The sequence below is a fragment of the Manis pentadactyla genome, chromosome 3, assembly GCF_030020395.1.
Source record: "Manis pentadactyla isolate mManPen7 chromosome 3, mManPen7.hap1, whole genome shotgun sequence".
NCBI classification, from domain to species: Eukaryota; Metazoa; Chordata; class Mammalia; order Pholidota; family Manidae; genus Manis; species Manis pentadactyla.
In genome coordinates this window covers 1,375,041-1,399,888 of record NC_080021.1, presented here as the reverse complement: position 1 = coordinate 1,399,888, position 24,848 = coordinate 1,375,041, and the positions used below count along the sequence as shown (strand labels likewise).

The 24,848-nt window shown below is 53.4% G+C and overlaps 1 protein-coding gene across 1 annotated transcript in view; it reads left to right on the top strand.

Moving 5' to 3' along the window:
- The window catches only part of COL22A1 (collagen type XXII alpha 1 chain), a 237,705-nt gene that overhangs the window by 103,950 nt on the left and 108,907 nt on the right, over nucleotides 1-24,848 (top strand). The window contains exons 19-23 of the mRNA XM_057497641.1: nucleotides 2,928-2,972; nucleotides 3,244-3,273; nucleotides 3,495-3,548; nucleotides 7,223-7,276; nucleotides 17,933-17,986. Of these exons, the coding sequence (XP_057353624.1) occupies nucleotides 2,928-2,972; nucleotides 3,244-3,273; nucleotides 3,495-3,548; nucleotides 7,223-7,276; nucleotides 17,933-17,986 (237 nt within the window). The remainder of the gene's footprint in view (nucleotides 1-2,927; nucleotides 2,973-3,243; nucleotides 3,274-3,494; nucleotides 3,549-7,222; nucleotides 7,277-17,932; nucleotides 17,987-24,848) is intronic.

The window sequence follows — 24,848 nt, the reverse complement described above, 5'->3', positions numbered from 1 at the left end:
CATGTGTGTGTTTACTACAGATTCCAACCTTCCACCTCATCTGTGGGTGCTTTTGGCCCCTCCTGTTTGGGAAACGGCTGAGCTATCGTGGCCTGTTATTTTGGATACAGCAGAAGTAGGAAGCAAGGCCAAGGGTCACCATATGACTTAGGGTGTTCATCGGAATAATCAAGAAAGCAGGGGTGCTCAGAGGATATGATGCCTTTCCATTCATTCCGAGACAACATCACTGAGGAAAATCTCCGGTGTTTTACAATTTGAGAAAGTCATTGGAACCACAGACCCGATCTTTTAAGACTCCCTCTTGCAGATGAGAGAACAGAGGCCCAGAGCAGTAGGGAGTCCTGCCCGAGCCCCCACAGTGGCTGCAGACCGAGGCCTGTGGGTCCCCCTGCCGGATGGTGAGCTCCCCCAGTCCCAGCCTCAGGGGGCTGCACAGTGGGCGCCTTATAAGGGTTTTACTGGAGTGACTGAATCTACTGCCCCGTAACAAGTCATCCTGAACCTTAGAAGTACAAAACAACAACAAACGGTCTCCACGGTTTCTGGGGGCCGGGCATCTAGGCCCGGATGGCTGGGTGGCTCCGGCTCAGGCTCTTGCAGGAGGTCGCAGCCACACCGTGAGCCAGGATGTAGCCGTCTCGCCTGAAGACCCGCTTCAGGGGCACTCACTTCCTTGCTGGCTGTCGGCCAGAGGCTTGCCCTCCTCACGTGGCCTCGCCAAAGGGCTGCTCACGCAAGTGGGAGTGGCTTTGCCTGCAGGGAGGTGAGTGGTCTCCGGTCGGGGTGGGGAGTCCAAAGAAGAAGCCCCAGCCATGCTTACAGCTTCCCTTTGGGAGCCGCACACCATCACGTCTGCTGCCTGCCACCGTCACGCAGACTGACGCCGTGGAGTGTGGGAAGTCACCGCCCTAGGGTCTGAGTGCCAGGAGGAGGGGCCCCTGGGGCATCTTGGGGGCTGGCTGCACATTGGCTAAGACTGACCTCTGCAAAAATGTGTCACCCACATAGTGAAAAGAAAATGGTTCAAGGACAGATGGACGGTTCTAATACGTAGTAGCTTTCTGACCTTGAACAAGTTACTGACCATCTCTGTGCTTCTCCTTATTTCTAAGAGAAAAGATAATATTGGAGTTGAAAAGATTTGACCCATGTCAAGTCCATAGAACAAGGCCTGGCAGACAGAACAGCCCCACCCTCCATTAGCCACACGGACACCCTCATCGTAGATGAACTATGGGATCTTAGTTTTCCTTAATAATGATTCAATATGTCAGGACATTTGACCTCATAGTCTGTAAAATTACTATGCTAATGAGAAAACATGTATGCATTAGTGGATTTCATAGCTATCATTGACAATTCACCTTCTGTGGTGTAATTAGTGATGATAAATACAGTAAAACAGTAAGAGTAACTATGATAATGGGGCAGAGGGTGACTGAAAGGAAGATGTGCTTATGAACTTCATGATTCATTATTCAGCCACATGTAACTGTCTCTCCTGATCTCTCTTACTTACATATGTTTTTATATATTTATATGTATATATTCATTTAAGATAGCCACAAAAAAACAACAACAATAGAGTTCAAAATGCCTTCTACCAATTACACATTAACAGATATCAGTGAGGCTCGTGGGAGGATGGAAGGAGGATTCTGCCGGGGGAAGCGGGGCACTTATGGAGAAATGGGGGCTCTGGAGCTGAGCTCTGAGTGCCTGGAGCTTGTCGTGTGCACATGGCATAGAAGCCTCCGGGGGGTGACAGACAGTAGACCATGCGGTGTGTGAGCGCGGGTGTACGTGGATGGGGGTGCCGTGGAGGGAAGGAACTAGAATGGGAAGATGTTTCTGAAGCAGGGCTCAATTATCACACGAGAGGCAGAGAGGAAGAACAAGGAAATGGGGTGCTCGTTGTATAAAGAGGGGGTGTTTTTCCCAAGTCTTGGGCAGCGGTGGGATGTTCAGGCTGTGACTGCCTCGGTCTCTGAGTCCGGGAATGTGCCCCATCCTGTAAAAGAAGCTCCGATGCAGGAAGGATGAGGTTGTGCCTGGAGCCCCCTCCTCAGCTGAGGGTTTAATAGAAGCTGTCATAGTTACTCAGAGACTCATTCATTCTTTGCAACTTACTCAGCAGTATTTTTTAAATGCTTCCTATGTTCCCTGAGCTTGCCCTTTGGGAAAATGAAAATAAATATGCTCCCATGCCATACGTGGGACATTGGCTACACGTAGTGTCCTTCAGCTGGAGGGCTTTAGAGTAATAGCACTGAAGACTTTCCCTTGCAGCCGTCGACAGAGATGCCCCATGTAGAACCAAGATGTAGTTTACACCCTGGAAAATCTGATCTAGCCACAGCCAGCCTCACTCAGGTGACCTGGAGTTAATGGGAGGGGACACAAAGCAAGTCTCTTGTATGTCACAACTGGCTGAAGGTGGATGGGGGTCATCACGGCATTTGTGTTAGTTCTTTATTTGGTGTTTGTTGAATGCTAACCATGTGCTGAGCCATGGACGTGGCACGAAGGATGCCCCGTTGTACAGCCCCCACCCTGCTGTGCCCAGTTCAGTGCCTAATGGAAGCAGGTGCTCCTTGACCGGAGGACCAGGGCTGCTCTTGAGAGGGAGGTGTCTGTGAGATCCCCGACCGTGTAAGCACTGGACTGGACATGCTTAACAAAAGTTCCTACATTCTTGATGCAGAGAAAACAAGGTTCCTACATGCTTGATGCAGAGATTAGAATTAAACAAAATCTGAGGCTCTCATGAGATGGGTGTGGTGACGATGTACAGTGGAGTGTGAAGAAGGAGGTGGTCCCATGGGCCCACAGGGGTCGGCCAGGGCCTCAGCGGGCTGGGGAAGGTGGTGGGGAGAAGGCAGCTGGAAGTACACTCTGTTGAAATGTTTGGCATTTCTCCACAGGGAGACGTGGGGCCCGCAGGGCCTCCTGGCGTCCCGGGCTCCGCGGTAAGTGGTGCAGCCCTCAAGCTCCTGGAAGCATGGCTCGTGTGCTGATAGCGCGAGGCAGTGGAAGAGTCCATTCCTCTGAGAAGGCTGTGGGGCTCTCCTGGGGACCTGAGCTGGATACAAGCCTCCCAGCACTGAAATGGGGATAAAATCAGAGAAGTCAGAGGGGGCTGCACTGCGCCACCATGTGTGACCACCCTTAATGGCACCGAGGGAGGCTGACTATTGAGAAAATGCTACTACCATTGTTGACACCTGGTCTGTCCCCCAGGTGCAGAGAGAGGGTCTGAAAGGCGAACAGGTAAGGGCAAGGTGGGTCCTCCCATGGTGGGCGTCAGGTGGGAGCAGGAATAGAAAGGCCTTGGCCGTGGGGCTGAAGCTGCCGTTCGAGCTCAGAAGGAGCCTTTCAGAGCTGTGTCTGTTGACTCTCTGCCAGGAATGCAAAGGTCCCCGGGTGGGGGGCAGCCCAGGTCACAGGGCAGGGGGCATCCTGCCTAATGCACGTTTGGCTTGTGTTGCCAGGGAGCACCGGGACCACGAGGCCACCAGGGCCCAGCTGGGCCGCCAGGAGCTCAGGTAAGTCACCCCTCCCAGCCCAAGGTCCTCTCTGAACACCTCTGGGTCTGAAAATAAGAGCCCTTCTCATTTCCGAGCGTTGCACTATTTCAGAAGCTCGTCCCGTCACCCTGAGAGGCGGTGGTGCGGTCACCAGCTTGCACAGGAGGAAACTGGGCCCCCGAGAGTGGACTTACCGGCCACAGCGTGTGCCGTCACCCAGCGTGGGCCTGGAGCTGAAGCCCAGGCAGCCTGCCTTCAGAGCCCCAGGTCCCAAACAGGCCACCATTTTCCCGTGGGGTGTCCAGTGTTCAGTCTAGGGATCCAGTTTCCTTTTAGGTCGAATGGAATGAAAACTCTCGGTGCCAATTGAAACCTTCCCGGTCGCATTTGCTTTTCCCGTGGTTCTGACTGGCACTGACTTTGCCATGGCTTGGAATACCTCAGCCTTCCGTGTGTCCCTCGGCTAAGAACTTACTGGCCTGTAAATAACCATCTGGGCAGAGGCCACCCCGAGGGAGTCCGTGCTCATTTCATGATGTGAGTTCAGATACTGGGGATGCTTACTAAGAACGCAGCACATTCCTCTGGCCAGTGACTCCGCTGGGCTGCTGCTGGCAACACGCCGCTGCCTCTTTCAAGTTACTGTGTTTTGAAGGAAGTAAGATAACTCTTATTTTGAAATGTCCATAGATGAGATTTGTATTACATTATCAAGGCCCATTCCTCATTGGGATAAATGTGTGTGACTTTGCCGGAGTAAAACTATAGGAAACCTAGAAGATTCTTTATTCCAATATAATGAGAGCAATTTTATATCTAAGAGTTCAGATCAGAAAAGCTGCCTTCTGTCTCCACAACCTGAGATGGGTTTCTTCTGACCTCTCCAAGGCTGGGCTTCTGGCAGCACTCTCCCCGCTGTCATGCTGTTGTGATGTAGATTTAAAGTGAAATGCAGGCATGCAGTGTGTCCTTAATGTATAGCTCTCTACGTATATATATTTCTGATCCATAATCGGCAAGTACTGAATGCCTAGCAATAGCATATTTTTATATGGATACATATGCTTATGAAGTTAAAGGGTGAAGGTGTTATTTTTCTTTTTTTTACCAATGAAAACATTGGTACAGAGATCTTGAATGACTTGTACAAAGTCACACAGCCTTTAAGAAGCAGAACTGAACTTTGAACCCAGATCTGTCTGACCTTCCAGCCCACGCTTTCCTCATCCCTGGGTGCCCAGGTCAGCAACACTTCCTCTGAGACGCGTGAGGGGCGGTTATTTTTCTTCCTGGGTCCCGCTAAGGAGTGAGAGGCCCACGGTGCTGCGCCTGCTCAACCACGAGGCCGCTTCTCGACTCACCTTGGAAGCTCAGATGGAATGATGTGTAGTCCTCCCCTTGGATGCCAATTTTGTTATGATAAATGAGGGAGGGAGAGAAGAAAGAAACCTCATACATCTGTGGCCTCCTACTTCATATAAAGCCAAGTATTAACACTTGGAATACAGGGATGAAAACACATGGACTGATCTCATGATTTAATGAAGGAATTTAAAAAAAGGAAATGAAATAATTGTGAGTGAACACTTGCAAATTTTAGATGATTAAGGAGAATTCCCTGCATGGACCATTTTCTGCAGCCCATTGTATAGGACAAGAGAAGGTCCTAACCCCTGCATTCAGACACCTTGAATACCTCAATCCTGTGCGCCAGTGGCACTGTCCAAGGTTCTGAAAATGACCCCTGGGCGAGATGCTCTTAATAGCAGTTAGTACGATACTGAGGGTGGATGCTAAAATTTCCTTGAGCCCACCGAAGACATTGTTAAATGTCTTAGGGCCAGGACCAGTACCTCTCCCATCTTTAAATCCACAGACTTAATCACATGGTGGAAACTTACTACATGCTTGATGCATGCTTGTGGAGGCGTGGGCCCACAACAGCGTTCAAGAGGGACATTAAAGCGGGAGCTGATTGCAGTGTGAGCTCATAAGGAGCAACATGGCCATGGAAGGCACCTGGGATCAGCGACCAGAACACCAGCTTTCAGGCCCCAGTTCTTCCGCCAGAAGCTTTGTATCTCTGATGACATCACCTAACCTCTCTGACCCTCTTTACTTCATTCCCTACTCGGAAATCATCATCATCACGGCTGTCCACATGAATGTGCTGTGAGGGCTCAGTGGGCTGCTGTGTGAAGCAGTGCTCTACGAAGCTTTACTAAGCCCAGCCCCAACATCAGTTGCCATTTTTGGAATTCAATTTTTTTGAATCCCCAGCAGCACCAAGCCCAGGGCCTTCCGCAGAGCGGTTGCTCCCTAAATATTCATTGGATTGAATCAAATTGAGAAGCTGGCTTCGGTGACTTCTGTTAAGAATGGAAAATTTTATAGTTTGCGTTTAGCAATTCCAGAGAGAGGAAAATGTACCCCATTCTCTGTATGGTAACAGTGTGCAGCGTTTGGCGTCCAAATGCGGGAGCTGTCGAGGAGGCATGCCTCTTGCATCCTCTCACCGAGAGGAAACAGGCTCTGGTAGTTTTATCAATGACTGGTTGAGTGTAATAAAGAAGGCAAGCTGGGCAGATCGAATGCAGTGTGTTTCCTGATGCTTGAAGGAAACTCACTTCTGCAGGGTCTTCCCTTCCTGTAGGCCCTGCATTCAACAGAATGACCCTCCTGAGAAAGGGAGCTTTAAACCTTAATTCCTGAAGTTTGTCCATTCATCTATTCATTTCCGTGGTGTAATTAAGAGAAAAGACTTGGATCTAAATTCAGTTCCATCACTTAACAGTTATGTAAAATTTGGCAATAGTAGCTATTTGGACAATAATAATATTTACTGAAGATGAGGAAATGGAAGCACAGAGGTGGAGTTTCTGGCCCAATCCACCTGGACAGTTGATGACGGAGTCACAGCTAGAGTGGAGGATTTCATTTTGCCCAGTCACATTCAGCGCCTTCTCCTAGGGGTCACCATTCGGGCATAAATCAGGGTGCTGTCAGGAAGTCTGGGTGCTGTGTCAGGGCTATGTGTTGCCCTCTGTGGGGTCCTCCCCACCACTCAGCACGCAGGTATATTATCCTCATTTTGGAGATGAGCCAAGTGAGGCTCAAGGATGCTAAGTGACTCGTCCGAGGTCATGCAGCAGATGCATGGTGGGGGTGGGGCAGGGCTTGAATTGGGTCATATGACCCTTTCTTGCGACAGTTACTTGCTCAATCGAAACCCCTCTTTCTGAGACATTTTCATTTATTTTACTATCATATTTTGCTTACCGCTGTTGACCGAGAGTCAGATAAGCCAAGATGGCCTGGCCAGTTCTTGCTAAGCTGGAAAGATGCAGGGGAAACAGCCCTAGACTTAGAGCCAAAGACACTGGGTTCCAGACACTTGTTCTGTGTGTGCTTCACGTCGAGCTCAGCACAGAGCGTTTGGCCCTATTGCACGCATCTAAAGTGTGAGTGATGTTGTCTGCGTCATAGTTGTTGAAAGACTTAGATCAGACGGGTGTGCATGTTTTAACATGCTGTGAACTTGTGGGAATAGGATATTTTTTTCCTCCTGACCTCCCAGTTTCTCCATTGGGATGGGGTGGGATTTTCCTGTGCAATGAGAGCTGGGGGCAAAGTATGACCTGTGGGATCGGATCCTGTACTTACCCTTTCCCCCCCTTTCTCCCCTCCTAAAGGGTCTGATGGGTCCAGAGGGCAAGGACGGGCCTCCTGGTCTGCAAGGTCTCCGAGTAAGTAAACTGTCTTTCCCTGCTGATGCCCTGGCTCACCCACACTAGCCTGCATCTTAGCTGAAACTGGAGATGACACCAGCCTCGTGAGCTTGAAGTGAATATCGGAGGCAGATGGAAGGGTTAGATTTGTTCATTGACCACAGCTGAGGATCTGCCATGTGTTCAGCCCTGAGCTGGGTACTAGGGCATGGACATGAGTCTGTTATCTGCCATGAGTCACATATACAGAGACTCACACCCCTGCGTGATCGGAGCACTGGCAGAAGGAAGTCTTGTGCTGAAAGAACACAGAAGGGGCAGCTGACCCAACCTGGGGGAGGCAGCCAGGGCTTCTTGAAAGAGGTAGCATTTGAGCTAAGTCTTGAGGAAACAATAAGAAAAAAATAAGATTTAAAAGGTAGAGGTCTGCAAACAGGCTACTAACTACCTTACTGTAAACACAGTACCTCATGGAATTCAGTTTCTTTTAATTTAACTTAACCTATCTTCTCATCCAGGTTACGCACACCTTATGGTTTTTAAGTCACCAGTAAGCACAGCTCCTGATGTGAGGTCATGTGCTTTAAGGTAGAGGGGTAGAGGGGCACAGCAGCATTCCCGGGTCAGGCTCCCCCCATGGTGCCACACAGGGTGCTGGGACTGACCCTCACCTCCTGAGTCCACAGCAGCTCAGAGCAGGGGTGCAGCTCACACGTTCTGGCCCCTACTGCTTCGGCTTGTAGCGTGTTTTACTAGTTCACACAGAGAAGGGTCCAAGGGGTGCAGCCACCCCAAGATGGGTGGGGCAGCCCCTGGAGGTAGTGAGCTCCCTGCCCCTGGAGGTTTTGGTTAGGAGGCCAGGTGATGGGTAGAAGTGGAGGTCCTGGCTTCTGGGAGAGGCTGCCCCAGGCCACTCTTAGACTGGAGGTTCCGTAGCTCAGCAGAGTGGAGGGAATCACAACTTTGCTGTAGATTCACCCCAAGTGGTTTGGACCCCCCTTCTGATCACACTCACATCCTCAGTCCTGAAGTTGTGTGACTTGCTTTTATGACTCAGCACAGATTCCAACCTGTCCTTACCCACCAGTGAACTTTCTTCTTTGGTTTCAAACACCTCTGCATCCTATAACCATCTTGAACCCTCAAGATTCTAAGAGGAACTTGTGTTGAAGGCCAGTTGAGATGCACAGAGAGGTCATGAAGGAGCATTGGGAGAGAGAGTAGGAAGTCATTTATCCCACTAGAAGACCTCCCGTCCTGTATCCCCAGCCCTGGCCTCAGGTTCCCTTCAGTCAGATGCATCAAAGCCAGGGCACCTTCTCCTTGTGTGGTGCAAAGGTCCTGGACTTTGCAGCAGGATGACTGGGTCTGAAGCTCAGGGTGCACCTGGGTTTGAAGCTAGGCCCCACCTCTCAACAGCTGTGTGACCTTGCACGTCCCCTAGCCTCTCTGTGCCTGTTTACTTTGTTGCAGTGGGAAGGCATCCCCACTGGCCGAGTTACCGAGAGAAGAGCTTGTCCCTCTGTGGGCAGCACGATGTGGTAGCTGTCACAGCCCCCTTTCTGCCAGCATGCGCATGCACAGTCTGAGGAGCAAACAGCCATGTCGGTACATTATGTGATTGCGTTTCGGTGAACCGTATCTCATGTTGCCTTGAATTGCTGCAAGTCTCACTTTTCCTAACATAGTGTTAGATGGTAAGTGGAGCTCTTGGTACAAAGATGACTGCAAAGGATAGACTTATCTACATCTTTTGTTGACTTTTAAGACAGGGAGGGCACGTTTTGTTCGGAGCTTGCTTGTAGAGGCTCAGCAGCCCCTCAGGCCTAAGGCCTGACTTCTTTCCTTCCTTCCTTCCATGCGTCAGTCTTTCAACAAAGCTCATGTTATGTTCTTACCAGGCTCTCAGCTGAATGCTTCCAGAATCTCTGAATGGTCTCGCCGCCAGTAGCTCACAGCCTGGGGGACTAGAGACATATGAGCAGATAACCCAAATGCCCAGCGGGACTCGGGGTGTTCAGAGGAGAGAGGGGAGGCTCCGGGAGGCAGGGGCGGCAGCGAAGGCGGGGTTGAGGCGGCCTTGCAGGAGCCCGCAGATTCAGCAGGACTGACCCGTGCTGGAGAGAGTGGCGCAGAGCCAGGGAGTGCCCCCGAGGGGACGTCCTGCACTTGGCCATTGCTCGTGGCCATCGGCTTTCGTCTGGGCTCCCCATTTTCCAGCTCGGAAGCACATCAGTCCTAGTAAGAGGCTGCGCACATGGCTTCCAGCTCGAGCTCCGCCAGCGTCATCCTGGGGGTCCCGGGCCAATCCTGCCCCCTTTTCCTCTTCTGTTTCTCTTTTCTTTTCCTGTCTTTGCTGTTTCTCGTCTACCAGCTCCTCTCCCACCCCTGCTCCTTCTCGTCTCCCCTTCCCTTCCTGCACATTCCTCCACCTACCAGCTATTTCTTTAGTGTCTGCTGGACATTATCTGGGCACGTGGGGTCCTTCAGTGAGAGGAACAAAGATCCCAGGCCTCAGGTGTCCCCATCTAGGCGGAAGCTGGTAACCAGCATCACAGCAGGACCCCTGGGAGGTCCTCGGTGAGGGCAGGGAGTTGGCCAAACCACAGCTGGGGAGGGCACAGCCGACAGGGGCCCCGGGGGCTGAGGCCCTGAGGCGGCCTGCACTCGGTGGGCCTGAGCACGGAGGCCTGTGTGCAGTGGCGAGGGGCCGGCTGGGGGAGATGAGGTCAGAGAAATGGGGGCGCTTCCTGCCAGGCCTGTGGGCCATTGAGAAGATTTGGCTTTAATTGAGTGATATGTGGAGCTATTCAATGTTTTCCAATTTTTTTTTATTTTGAAAAATATTAAACAGATCGTATACAAACATAGGAAGAGTGAAATGAACTCCCACACTCCCCAAACCCATTTTTAACACTTGGCAAGTCATTAACCAATTTGTTTAGTTTATACCAACACCCACCTCCACCTTCCCCTGGGTTAGTTTGAGACAGTCTCAAACATCATCACATTATTGTGTCTCGAAATATTTCCTTATGTGCCTCTAGAAGATAAGGAAATGTCAAACAGAACCATAAGGCCATCATCCCACCTCAATCTGTGAGTCATCACGGATTCGGTTTGCACTCAGAACACCCCTGACGGCCTCATCCATTTCTGGTTGCAGTTTGCTGCAGGATTTGGGGTTCAGCAGTGGTGTGGCGCAGCTGACATTCTAAATGCATCCGTCTGGCCACTGTGTCAAGAGTAGACTGCAGGGGTGGGAGACTGGTTAGGAGATGATCAGAAGAGAAAGGGAGGTGGCCCAGAGCAGGGGGGCGCTGGAGCGGCACCTGTCCTGGCCAGGTGGTGTCCCAGGCAACGGAGACACTGAGAAAAAGGCAGAGCTCTCACCCGGAAGCCCCCATGTCCAACCGAGAGGGAGCCGGGTCGCAGGCAGGGGCATGGACGGTCGTGGCAGGTGCACGGGGAGCAGGAGGTGGCCTCTCTCTCGTCTTGCTTCCTCTAGGGAGTGGCACACAGTGGCCGTGTGTGTCTTTGGGGACCCGTGGTGCTCCAGTAGACACTGACTGCTCCCCGACTAGGGCCACGTTCTGTCCCATGGATATTACTGGCTCAGCAGCCACTCCTAGGCGAAAACAGAGCAGAGGTGAAGTGTGACGCTGGCGTGGCTCTGAAGCACCTCACCGATCAGCCAGCCTCTGGCTAAGTCAGGAAACCCCAGACAGAGTGACCTACTCAAAAAATTCTCTCTCCTTCCTCGCGGTGACCTGTCGTTTCCTCCTTGTCGAACTCAACTGGAACATCACTGCTCTGAAGAGCTTCCTAATGTCACCACACACGCTCGGGCTGCAAAAAGGAAAAAGATGCAATGACAAGCCACAGGGACCTGGAGTGGAGACCCTGGGACTAAAACCAGGGCTGGGGAAAGGGACCGCCCTTTGGTTTAGAGATCAGCAGCAGGCAGTGTGATCCCCTGCAAGGTGAACATTCACTCTGGACAAAGCTGGGATTTTTCCACAATGAAACAGAGCGAGGGCGGATGGGGAGGCAGGCTCCCCGCAGGGCTGCAGGAGCCACTGCGTGCCCCTGCTGAGCGTTAGGCAGTCCTTGCCGGGCTGGGCTCCCTACTCAGACGAAGGAGACTGGCAGTGTTCCCCTGAGGTTCTGATTCCCTCCTGCTGATCCGAGCCAGGCATGGGGGTACGATGGGGGGCGCTGCCACTCCGCTGAGGCGCGTGCTGCTGCAGAGGCATCTCAACCCCGAATGTTCTGCAAGTAGAACCAGCCTGGCTCAAGGCCACTGAGGCACTTGGACACTCAAAAGCTAACATAAGGTTGATTTTTCCAAAAAAAATACCTGCCAGACCTTCATCATCCACCCCAAATAGACACCCTGTCACTCTCACGCAGCCTCCGTTCATGCTCTGTGGAGGGCCTCCCCGGGAGTTCTCTTATTTGGGAATTTGTTTATCTTGTTTTCTCCGCTAGAAAGTAAGTCCCTGAGACCGTTCTTTATTTTTGTATCTGCAGCACCTAGAAGGGAGCCTCGCACTTATGAGACATGTGTATTTACACACACAGAAGTACATAAAGATGTGATATATATAAGCATATAAAATATGCATAAATATAACAGCATTAATGAGCATCTAACACAAGCAGGTGCACGAGTGACTCACTCACACACGAACCCTGCTTTCTGCGCAGCCCACACACGGGGTGGCCCTGGGGGAGGAAGGGGCCCAGAACTTAGCCCTTGCTCCCTGCGTTCTGACCCTCACTGGGAACGGCCAGTGCTGGAAAGAGAGCCGGGCCACTCTGCACCCTCCCTTTTACTTCACTCCGTGGTACTAAGCCCCCTGCAATAGCCTGCAGGTTTCCTTTCTGCTTTTCTGGGACAACAAAGGAAGGGAAGCTGCACTTAAGAGAAATCTACATTGTCAGGCATTTAAGTTTAATAAAAGACTTGGAATGTTCTAAACTATAGCATCCTCATGATGGAAGGGGCTCCTTGAGGTCGACAGAGAGGTCAGGTGATCTGCTCACAGGCACACAGGCCTTCTTTGCTGCCCTTCCCATGAGCTGCAGACAGTCTCTTTGGTTCCTTTGATCATTTTCTCAGCATCTTCTGATTTCTCATCTCTCTTGTCAATAGGTGACAGAATAGCCTAACATAAGGTAGGGAAGAAGTGACATTGTCTGGGTGATCTTGCAGAGCAGACACTTAGCTAGGGCCTTGTTTGCACTCATATTTCTCATGGCGTTCTCACAAGGGTCCCACCCCGGGAAGTGTGACAGCTTTAATGCTATTCTGCAAATGAGGAAACCGAGGCTTAAAGGTGTAAGTCAGATCACCCAGGTTGTATATGGTGGGGCAGGGATTAGAACTGAGGTCCGCCTTGCTCCAAACCCCTCACTCCTTGTGCTTCAGGATGGTGTGTGGTATGTGTGTGTCCATGTGTCCCTGTGTCCGTGTGTCCCCATACACACCAGAGTTCTACAGCGGACACTAACAGTCCTTGTGGTGGATGCCTTGGGGAGATCTAGGGCCCCTTACTAACCAGCAGTGCCCGCTCTGTAGAGGCACTGAACACACTTCTCTGTGGTCTTCTCTGATTGTTGCCCTTGGAGCTGAGGGTCTCACTGCTGAAAGCTATCAGATCCATCAACTCATTTCTAGTAGATTCAAGAAGAGAAACATGGGTGGTCTTTCATCCGTGGCAACCTGGGTTGGACTCGTTTTCCTTCTCAATTTCAAAGCCTTTCCCCTTGCTCTTTCCTGCTCGGCCAGGTGGGAACAGCGCTGTTTGGATCGCAGCCTCCTGTTTGATTCATTTCATGGTATGGAGCCAGGGTTTAGATAAGAGCACCCTCAGCTTTCCCTGAGCACCTGGTTTCAGCTCCAACCAGTAGAAAATAATCCTCTTTGACATTTGGAGGCATGGCAAACAGGAATTGAGCAAAAGACCGTAGGGCACACATTACAGCCACTTGCACACCCAATCCTTGCATCTCTTAATGGGCCCGCACGAGCGGCTGTGCTAACTCATCCTGGCTGCGAAGGAAGTGCTGGCTTCCTCTTCTCTGCGGGCAGACAGGCAGCCCTGGAAATACCAGTCCTGCTCAGCATCCTGCCATTCAGAATGGCTTGAAAATCTGCCCTCATGATAGAATATAAACAGTTATCCAGATATTGTGTTGGATAGCAATTTCAAGGAGAAGAAAATAAAAATAACAAGATCAGGCTTATTGTTACTAAAACAATTCTTTATTGCTGCAAAATGCCCTCATCAGCTCTTCTCAAATCCCCGCAGCCAATTATAGGTCCAAAATGTAGAGGTTGCATCTGCTGCTCCATCTACTGCTCACAGAACTACCGCCTTGGCCACCACCGCCGCCATCACTGATACCCATTTCCTGACATCAGACCCTGTGCTGAGCGCTGTGCGAGCAGGATCTCATTTAACCTCCGTGGCACTGCTGGGAAGCAGTCGTTTTGAGACCAGATCTGTTTGACATATGGTCTCTCACCCACTACCGGTACTCTAAGGTGCCAGCATCCTCTTATTACCATTTCTTCTTCATCATAGTCACCATCATCTTCCTCCTCATTCTCATAATTACCTGTTACATTTGCATAATGCTTTATGATGCTATATAAATCACTTCCTCAAATATTGAAGTATTTCTTCTACTACTATTTTTCAGGTAATTAAAATGATTGTCATTCTCCACATGAGGAAACTAAGTCTCAGCATATTAAGTGGCCAGTTGTCTACCTTAGATTGAGAGCTCTAAGATATTGTAGAGGAAAGGAGAGAGGGAATTCTAACTCCTTTGACTGCAGGGAGGGGCCCGCCCCTCGGGACTGCTCACCTGGAGCTTTGTGCCCCATCCCTGGTAATTCGGACTCATTCACCTTTGGGCAGCACCAGGGAATCTAATACCAAATGTGCTGTTCTCATATTTTGCCATTATTTCTCATTACTGCTGGGCCTTCATGGAGGAAGTGGCACTGCACGGGGATGTGATTTTGACAAGTTGAGATGGAGCATGGGTGTGACAGACAGAGGTGGCAGTGCGGGCAAAATCTCAGAGGACAGAAGTCCTGGTGAGGTGTTTGCAGCCCAGTTGTGCAGCCCAGTTGGGAGCCCAGGACCGGGTGCCGACCTGAAAAGGCAGGTGAGAGCCTCGGGGCCTGTCAGCCTCCAAGGACACCAGCTCCCATGTGGCGCCTTATAGATGATGAGGGAGCCTCTGACTCTTCAGAGGTGAAAAGAAATCTGGGCAGAACTTTAGCCCTTCAGGAAGAGCACCGGTTATTGGTACAGACAAGGAGTAGGCACAGGCTGGCCCAGAAATGTCTCCAGGCAAGGGACTGGGCATGAGAACAGGGTTGGCTCTGTGGCTGTGGCTGAAGGAAGGGTGGGGTGCAGATGCAGAAAGACAGGAAGCAGGAGGGAGAAGTGGGGAGTGAGGCTTTGACTTGCCCAGGGGGCAGCTGCGGACGCTGTGGGTGAAGAAGACATGAACACAGGTGATGGAGCTGGGCAGAAAGGGGAGCCCCGATGTTTCTCTGGGTGCTGCCCCTTCATGGACGACCCATGGAAGTTCTGCCTTTTTGGGGGTAAAGAATGCCATGCGCACATTTTGTCCTCTAGCCACTTGCAACCTTCTTGCTGAAGACCTAGCACTTGGGGATTTGCTTCTCCAGGGCATTTCTTTGCCCTCCTCCTTTCTCGCCACACTCCTTGGCCTGCCCGCCATCTCTCCAGATCACTTTTTTGACTTCCCCGACATGGAGCACCTCTGACTCCGCACCATCTGCAGACTTCGTGCCATCTTAGGTATTCCTGATCATTAGTGACTGCATTGCACAAGCTCTCCGAACTCGGGAACTTCAGAGTCAGGGAGCTGCTGAAGCCTCCTGCACCCCTCGACGTGGTGGGTCCTGTGGGGAAACTGAGCTGCAGTCCCGGTTGGCATTTCAGCCGGTAATTCTGCTTAAGCAGAGCCCAGACCTTCACCTCCCTTCTCCTTCCCTCTGATCCTTTCCTACCAACCATTAAATGTTTCAGTCTTTCATTTCAGCTCTTCCTCTAAACACGGTTACTTTGCTGGCCTAGGTTCTGAATTCTGATGACTATTCACCAGGCCATTGCACTGACCTTGTGGGAAAATGGTTTCTTCATCTTACAAATAACAGGTAGCTTTCTGTGGAATAACCTAGAAACAAGTGGAGGGGACATCTGTCTGGATAGAAAATTGAAGGTGTCTTGTTTTCATTCCCCAAAGCAGGGGAGCTGGCGACTCAGCCTTCTGGTGATCAGATCTCTAATGTTTGCATTGATCAGAGCAGGACCAGACAGACGCAGAGACCAAGTGCCTCCCGGACTTGGCTCATTTCTGAAGGTATCTGTAACCACATTTTGAATTTTACCTGCCAGATGTTGAAAAACTCCTGCTGACCTAGACCTTGTTGCACCTCTCAGCTGCTCTGTTCCACGACTCAGGGGCTGTGGATCCAGCAGGTTCTAAGTCCCCCCAGGCCCCCCTCTGAAGTCAGCAGATCGCCGAGTGTGTCTCCCTGGCATTCCTGACACCACTTCCATCCAGCAGCCCACTGATGTTCCCCCTGCCGTTGTCACGGCTCAGGACCACATCAGCCTCAAAGAGGCCACTTATTTATCCAGCCCACAGATGTGCTTTGAATTTCCACCACATGGCAGGCACTGTTCTGGGCCCGTATGGATATAGCAGAACAAAAACAAAAACAGGTGCTGTTTTCAAGAGGCTTGCACCCCAGTTGGGGTAGGCAGGCAAGAAATCAGTGGTGTGTCTGGGAGTGACCCAAAGGAAAATACAGCAGGGAGGGGACACTGTGTGACAGAGGAGGTGCAGTTCTACTTAGGCTGGCCAGAATAGGGTGTTTGAGCAGAGACCACACTGATTTGGGGGGTTGGTCTGTGTGGATACCTGGGAGGGAGTATTCTAGGCAGAAAGAAAGACCAGTGGAAAGCCTTGAAGGAGGAACGTGTTTGTCCTGTTCAAGGTGGGCAGGGAGGCCAGCATGGCTGGAATGAGACAAGGAGCACAGGACATGGGGAAGCCGGTAGCAGGATGCGGTCAGGGAAGGAAGACCTGAGGCTACTGCACTTTGCTCTGAGCTGAGAAGTTTTGCAACTTTTTGAGCAGAGAAGATACGACCTGATTTGTGTTGTAAGACTCTAAGGCTGGCTCCTTTTGGGGGAGAGGGAAGTGTGTGGGCCACACGTGAGGGAGGGCCGCTGTCTGGGAGGCCCGTGCACAGCTCCAGGAGGGGGTAGCTGGGGGCAGGCCTGCTGGGCAGCTCAGGTCGGAGACTGAGAGCCGGCCCGATTAGCCCCACCGCACCCCCAGCACCAAGTCACAGCAGAGCGTGCTGTGTGGCCGCTCAGACCCTTGGCCTCTGGGGTGGCTGCCCTGGGCGCAGGGCACTCCGCCCTTGGTGACTCCCTGTGGACCTCGTCTGCCCCACCCAGCCCTAATCCCTCCACCTGGATGGCACAGAGGCTTTGCCTCCGTCCTGCCCCTCTCTGTCTCTGACCCCCTGCCTGTCCCGCTCCCTACACCTAGTTTCCCCTGGAAGCTCTTCCTCCTCCTTCTGGTGTTCCCTCAGCACCCCGCTTCAGAAGCCCCACCAAGACCTGGAGGCAGACCTATGTGGTCCCAGTGCCACGTGCACACCCTCCATGCCACGTGCATAGGCCGCGCCGCGGTGACCAGGCTCCTGTCTGCCTCCCTGGGACACCATGAGCCCTTTCCCAGAGGAGCCGTGGCTTAGCCCCACCGGTGTCCCCAGGACTGGCATGGCAAGGGTGGCATGTGTGGAGGAGGAAGCAGGAGAAAGCAGGCCGACTGCATCTCCCCCTTCACCCCAGCCAGCTAAGGTGAACCTGTAAGGGTCTTGGGACTTAGAACCTGAGGCTCCTCAGGGAACATTTCCTCCCAGCTCAGCCAGGCTCTCTCCCGTGCAGCTGTCAAACCCCCGAGCCTCTAGGACAGCCACGTAAATAAGAACCTGCGAGGGCCTCTGGGGGGTGGTTTCAGGCATGGAGGAGTGAGCGCTCAGCATTGGGCAACACTGCACCCAGGGAGGCTGCTCATAGGAGGTCCTGGGGGACCCTGGGTGGTTGTGGGTGGCAAAGGCCTAGGGACTGCTTCCTGGGCTCAGCATGTACTGAATGCTCTTGAAGTACGGAAGGAAGGAAGGAAGGACGGGTGTGTGCATGCATGGGCATGTATGTGCATATGTGTGCATGCCTACACATAGGCAGATTAGCCAATATTTGGCTAGATTAGTTACTTCCAAGGAAGGGGACTGGGTCCTCCATGCTGAGCACTGGGGTAGGAGGAGATTTTTCTCAGGTTCACCTTTCTGTACCTTTTGCATTTGGGGCCATGTGTTACCAAAATCATCTGAGTTACAGAGCCAGGATCGTCCCTGACCCCACCGCCTGAGTCTCTCTCCGGCCCCACACTGCTTCTCTGGAGGGCATCCAGGGGGGCAGCAGGCTGCTCACCAGCGGCTTTGAGAGATGAAGACTGAAATTTCCACCAAGACATGTTGTTAGCCTGGCTCCGGGCGCTGTCTCCCTGCCTTCTAATTTTCACTTCTTCTTTTGCCCCCAGGGGAAGAAAGGTGAAGTGGGCCCACCTGGGATCCCTGGATTGCTCGGGCTGCAGGTAACTACTACCTTTAAATCTTTTCCCCTCGCCACACTGCTGCCTCTGATCACAGACGTGTTCAGGCAGCGATTCCCAGGCTGGTCACAAGAGGCCGGTGCAGGCACCTCCTCAGGGCATCAGACAGAGTGCCCAGTGGGCCGCTGGCTTCCCATCCGCGTTGCTCTGCCTCTCCTGCCCTGTGCTGGCAGAGAGGCCACTGTTTGCTCCCCTTGGAGGAACTGAGTGGCGATGAGAGTGATGGCTGATGTTAGGAGAGGAGCTGGTGGGGGCACGCGGAGGGCGCCCAGGACGAGGGGTCCTCGAGGGTGAACAGCCTGCCAGGCAGAGGCAGGAGGAGGTGCCTCCCCAGCAGGGCCCATGGCGGGGGTGGATGGCTCTACTGGCCTGTCAGTCTTGGCAGGGGGTCTGGGCGATGGACTAGGAGTTGGACGGGGCGTGGCCAAGGGACCTGAACACCAAAACAAGCAGCCGCTCCTCCAGGAGCCCCTAGACCAGGGTTCTGTCCTCATCTGATTTCCAACACCTGGGACGCGAGCCGAGAGCCTCCCCTCTCTGGGCCCCCCTTTGTCCGCCTGTCAATGATGGGGTCAGGCCCCAGGAGCAGTCCATGCCTCCGTGGGAGCAGTCTTGCCCCCCGGGTGCTCCCCTCCTCCCCCAGACCACTACGTCCATCAGGCTCAGCTCTGGGTGACCTCCTGTGGCCCGTGCCCTGTCCAGCTCCCCGCCACCACACAGCCCCCCATGTGCAGTCACCGCGGGCCCCTGCGGACCCCCACACCCACTCTGCCCACTGGACAGGCTCAGGGTCACTGTCCCTGTTTTCACAGATGGGGGGCCGAGACCCCCAAACACAGAGACACCCTCAGAGCCACCGGCAGGGCTGCTAAGCAGGCACTCCCTCCCTCCCCAGGGACCAGGCCCTCACCCATCGGCTCTGTAGCCCCACCTCAGTGGGGACACAGCAGGCCGGTGCCTGGGCCCTGGCGCCCGTGGGTGCCCAGACTTACCTTCTTTCTCCCTTTGCCTCCTGCATCCAAGGGCCCCTAGCCTTTCCCCTGTTCCAGCCTCCCCGCAGTGGACGGGTCCCTGGGAAGCCACAGCAGCCGGGAGAGGGAGCGCAGTCGGCTGCCAGGGAGTCAGAGAGACCTGGGTTCAAACCCCCACCTCGCTACCTTCCGGCGGGGCCTCGCGGACAAGTTGCCTAACCTTTAATTTCAGTTTCATCATCTGTTAAAAATACCGATAGAAGTAAAAGGAGGAGGGGGCAATACTATAGGCTGAAGAGGAGAGTGCAGATGGGACTCAGGTGATGAGGCCCCTGAGGCAGTGAGCCCTGGGGGGGCCTGTCCCTGTTCTCCTGGGGGTGGGGGCCCGAGCAGGTGGGCTGGTCAGTGGTGGGCTCCCCCATCTGGCTCCTCCCTGAGCTGCTGAAGCAGTGGGCGTTGGCCGCCGCCTGTTGGGGACGCCGTACTCCCCAGGGCAGCAGCCACCCCTTCTGTAGGCCGCGCTTCCCAAACCAGCTTCGGCTGCTCACTGATGCATGAAGTGCCCTCGTGACTGGGGCCGCTCGCCGGTGTCTCAGACTCCATTCCAGTGCCTCCCAGATTGGGTAGAGCATGGAATAAGGGAATGTAAAATCAACCATAATTCAGCCTTCTAGAGAGTCCACATTCACTGTGGCATTTCGATGTTAATAGCGAGAAATACAGTGCTTTTTGCATTTGTTTTATTACCTTGCTTTCCAGTGAGCAAAGCTTGTGTATTCCAAAAATCCACCATAAATGCAGCTCCATCAAAATACCTTAAGCTACAGTTTTTTTCCCCTTACGGCGCTCTTTTACTACCTTGGAAAATATATTTCTTTTTTAATTTTCACTTTGAAATCCATTTTATTCAGCGACTCATTACTGAATGCCAGGCATCGAACTGCATGTTGTACATATAAATATGATCAGGCTTTTCATGTCAGGGATTTTGCCAGAAACAGGGCACTCTGACAGATTCAGGGATGTCAGTGTTCAGATCCAGGCAATGTAGAATTGATAGTGTGTGCTACCTGGCACCCTGGAACGGATCACAACCCGAGGGACACCAAGTGGCTTGAAGCCAGCCGCGCCCAGCCTCAGTGGCAGTGTTGCTATGCGGGGCCTGGGCCCACCTCCTCTGATCGTTCTTCCTGACACAGCTGCATTCTGCCTTTCCTGGGCCTGGCCACGGTTCCCCCACGCAACCATGCATTGGTTCATTTGTTCATTGCTTGATCAATTCATTCATTCAACAGGTATTTATTAAAGTGCCCACTGTGTGTCAGATCCAGCCCTAAATCTGAAAGGGGATGTGAACCCTGGGCAGTTTGGGCCATGCCTGGAGGATCTGTGAGTTGGTGCGGCAGGAAGAAACGCAGACAGGGAAGGACAGTCCAGCAAGCTGACTCTGGGAGCGGGTAGTCAAAGCCCTCGTTCTGGAATGGGGGTGCACAGCCTCCCTCGGGGCCCAGAAGTGGCCCCTCTGCTGATCTGGAAAATCAAGGTTGATTCTGTTGCACCAGAATCTACATTACAGAGTTCTTTGCTCCGATAAGGAGAGGGAAGGGAGATGCATGTGCTTAGTCCCTGCCGCTGCCTGACACTCTCTCTCTCTAGGGCTGCTATGTACTCATGTCTCCTCTTTATTACCACCTATAGGAAAAGAATGCTTATCCCATTTAAAGTCTAAGGTAACTGAGCTCAGAGTCTAATTAGCTTTATGTGAAGTGGATTGAGCCACACTGCAGCCTAGGAGTACAAAGCCCCAGGGCAGCCGGCATCCAGTGGCATGCTTTCAGTGCCTCTTCTTTAAGATGAAAAGTTTCACCTGCTGGAATGTTTTAGAATAAACACACACACACATGATGTTACATGTAGTGACTCCTGTATCCTGGCAACCTTGCTGGCAAGATGGACATCCGCGTCTTCTCCTCTAGTCAAGGGTTTGCAAAGGTGCTGTGGCTTGGCCGCATGCAGGACAGGCAGAAGTGCCCTGAACTGGGGTGCACACAGCCCGGGGAGGGCTGGCCCCAGAGAGGGCTGGGTGGGCCGGCAGGCCTGGGATTCCACACAGAAACCTGCTGAGGTGGGCAGTCGCCCTGGTTGTGCACCTGGGAACCACATCCTGAGGGGAGGACTCACCAATTACGGATGACTTCCCCCCAGATCAGACACCCACTCCACGTGGCTCAGGGAACGTGGTTGCCGTGCTAATGTACGCAAGTCATTCTCATGCACCTCCAATTTCATCCAACCTCATAAATCTACTCCAGGTGGAACTAGGTGGTTATTAGGAATGACTATTTGCCATTCCTTTATTAATGATAATTAGGTTAATTGGTTATTTATGCATCATCATTGTAATTGCTGAGCACATTAAGTAGCTGTTTAGTCACCCTAGGATTAGAATGATCCCATTTCATTAATAATAATTAGACTGGTTAATTCATAAGTAGTTATTACTTAGTTGTTTATTTGTAATAATTAAAGCAGTCATTGTTTTGTTAACATTTAAATCTATTAGCTAATTCGTCACTCTCATTAATTAGATTATTTGGTTATTTAGCTATTTTTATTAATGACAAAAAGAGAAGAGGGCGAAATAACATGTGTGAGAATCTCCTGCATGTGGACTCGTTCCCACACCTGCACCAACCCACGTGACGTGACGAGGGGCCCCCACCTTTCTGTTAGAGTTGGGGATACCGAGGCCTGGGGCGATGGAGGCCATCGCCTGAGCCTGTTCAGGTAGCATGAGCTCACCTAGCATTTGACCCAGGCCATCTGAAACCAAGACCCTATTTTGTCTTCTCTGTATGCCATCATTACTACCACTAATAAAGACATTAATAGCCAAGCAGTTTTAGTTTAAAATACACGTCTAATTAACAATCTTTCATTCCAATGCTAAAGTAGCAGACAGGAAATTCTGGCTTTGCTCAGAAACTCTGTGACGATCAGACATAAACTCCCACTTGGGTTTCCTGAAGCGAGGAAGTGCCTGGTCACCTTTGAAGTGGCACGTGATAATCCAAGTATTTACCGAGGGCGTCAGTGTACCAGGCTGGGGGTGAGACTCAGTGCCGCACAGAGACAGTGGTGAGGAAGCGGAGGGACCTGTGTGGACAGGCTCTGTCCAGGGCTCTTGGGGCCATACATGTGCAGGCCTCAGAGAGGCCAGGCACACAGTAGGTGCTTTAGTTTTTTCCCCTCCTTTCCTGTTGGGAATCCTCTGTGGTATAAATGTCCGTGCTGCATGTAGGCTGAGGGGCCCCCGTGTCCGGGTCCTCCCGGGCCCTGCTCTCGTCCCGCTCCTCTCCCCCCACCTGCCAGAGGCAGTATCAGAAACCGTCCGTGTTGCCGTCGCCTCCGATGTCCTCTCTGCGCAGGCATCTGGCAGCCTGGGGGAGGCATGCACAGCCTTCCAGAAGGTGGACCCCAGAACCTCCCGCGGACAGGCGGTGGCTCCGGGGAGAGCGGCTGCTGCCTGCACGTGTCCCTGTGTGGCTGTCAGGGAGGCCCTCGTAGCTGAGGGCAGCCCAGGGCCGGCTGGCGGAAACTGCGTCCTGATCACTGTTTCCTCTTCCCCCACGTGTCTCCGCCTGCCCTGGCAACACCGCCCGGCAATCGGGAAGGAGGCTGCAGGCCCCCCACCCCCTTGTGTGGCGCCTGCCAGAGCTGTTTTGCTGGACTTTCTCTGAAGCCGTTACCGCTTCCAGCGCCTCCCCATCCTCGTACGGCTACTCTGGTTGTTGGGTTTCATTACCATGCAGGATTTTGCTCCTGTTCCTGAGCTCATGGCATCCAACAAGCAGATCATTATTAAACCCCTACTGCGTGCATAGCAATGAACTGGGTGCTATGGGTCCTGCCGAGGACATCAAGCCTGTACTGAAAGCCCTCAGTTCTAGCCCCGTGTAATACAGCTTTAGGAGAGCACCCTGCTCGGGGGTGGGGGGGCCCTGTAACAGTGAGTGGGACTCACGTCCCTGAGTTCGCAGACGCCTGGCAGGTGACCGTTCCAGGGTCACTGCATCTGAATGCCGGCTTTGTCTAATATCGGTTCATTTTCCTCCAAGTTCAGTTCTTCATCTCTGACACGGGATGGAAGAGACCTGCCTCCCAGGATCAGCAAGAGGGCTGAGATATGATCATGTGTCAGGGCACAGGGGCAGGGGAGACCTGGCGTGGGGGGCGGCTGCTCCCCTCGCCCTTGTCTGCCTGTTTCCACCCCCTCCTTTCATGGGCCCCTTCTTGTCTCACTGCTCTTGTAATGTCACCAGGTGCCGGGGGTCTGTGCGGTTGGCCCAGGTAGGTGATGCCCAAATCAAGCAGCTCTTCAGAAGCACCCGGGCAGTGTTCCCAAAGTCACCGGCCCCTGGACCTGTCCCAGATCTGCGCCCCAGAGTCCGAACAAGGGCCTGGGTTCCGTATTTGTGACAAGCTTTCTAGATAATTCTGCAGAGGCCAGACCATTCAGGACCCGCTGGAGATGGTGGCTGTGTGACCTAAGGTGGGCGCTTAGCATCTCTGGGCCTCAGTTTTCACTATGGTCAAACCCAGTGATGATCACTAAAGGTCTGTCGAGTCTGACCTGCTGTGCGGCTCGGGAACAAGCAGACAGCAGCAGCCCGCAGGGGCGTCGGCACGAGGTAAAAGAGGACAGAGAAGCCAGGTCCGAGGTCGAGATGGTCAGCGGGCCGGCTTCCTGCACCGTCGCTTTGAAAGAGCACAAGACGTTGCCAAGGCCCTCAGCGTCACCGGCAGCGTGAGGAGGGAGGAAACGGGACGCACAGGTTGCTAGCAGAGGGCCGCGTGCAAGGAGAGGGGGCCTCGGAGGCGCTCCACGCGGTCGGGGCCCCCGGGAAAAGCTCGGAGGCGGCTGAGGCTATGGGCAGGTGGCCCGGAGCACCCCTTGGGGGGTGGGTCCTGGGAGCGCCGCCTGCGCGGCCCCTGCTCTACCGACAGGTGGGCAGAGCTGAGCTGGAGAGCAAGACGTGGCCTGCCGTGCCTCCGCCGGCCGCCATCCGTCGGGGGGTCCTGCCTGGGCCGCCGTCCGGCTCTGCCCGGGGGCCCCTCAGCTGCTGCAGCTGCAAATGAGTATCTCCTGACAAAAGTGAATGCTTTCCCCAAAGACGCGCCAGGGCTGAGCAAGCTACAGGGAAAACTAGCCCAGGTGCCACCCCAAATCCAACAGAAGGCCCTTTTTCCGCCTGTTGTTGACCCACGGGCGTCCCCAGAGGGAGGAAGGGCGGCCACGGAAGTGCGGCCGCGACCATGTCTTAGCATCTGCCGCCCCCCAGTGGTGACGTGCCATCGTCCTCTAAGGCCGGGCCCCCCGCGTTCTGTTAGTTCCCTTGACTAATTCAAGCATTTCTTGAGCGCCTCTCCTTGCCAAGCTCTGGGGTGGGCCCCGTGAGCGATGCAGAGGGAACACAGGGGGCCTCTGCTCTCCAGGGCCTGTGGGTCAGATGGGCACCATTACCCAGGCCCTGAGCGTGAAGGAGTGGTTCGTTCCGCCTGCAGCATTGGAGGAAACTTCAGAGGCGCAGGCGTCCCCGTGGAGGCAGGCAGCCCCGGGCATCTCTGGGGAGAGGCCTGAGCAGGCGAAGGCTAAGGGAGTCCCCTGGAACCCGCATCCCCACCAGCGGGGCGCAGGGGCAAGGCACGGGGGACGCTGGGCAGGCGGGGCGGCAGAGCGAGAACAGTGTACTTAGGGACGGGGCGCAGCAGGTTCTTCGTCTGCGGTGCCTGGCTGCCCCAAGGCGGCGGGCCGGGCGGGGCGTCAGGAGCTCCAGCCGTCCGGAGCCCTGGGACCTCCCCTCCCCTCCCCG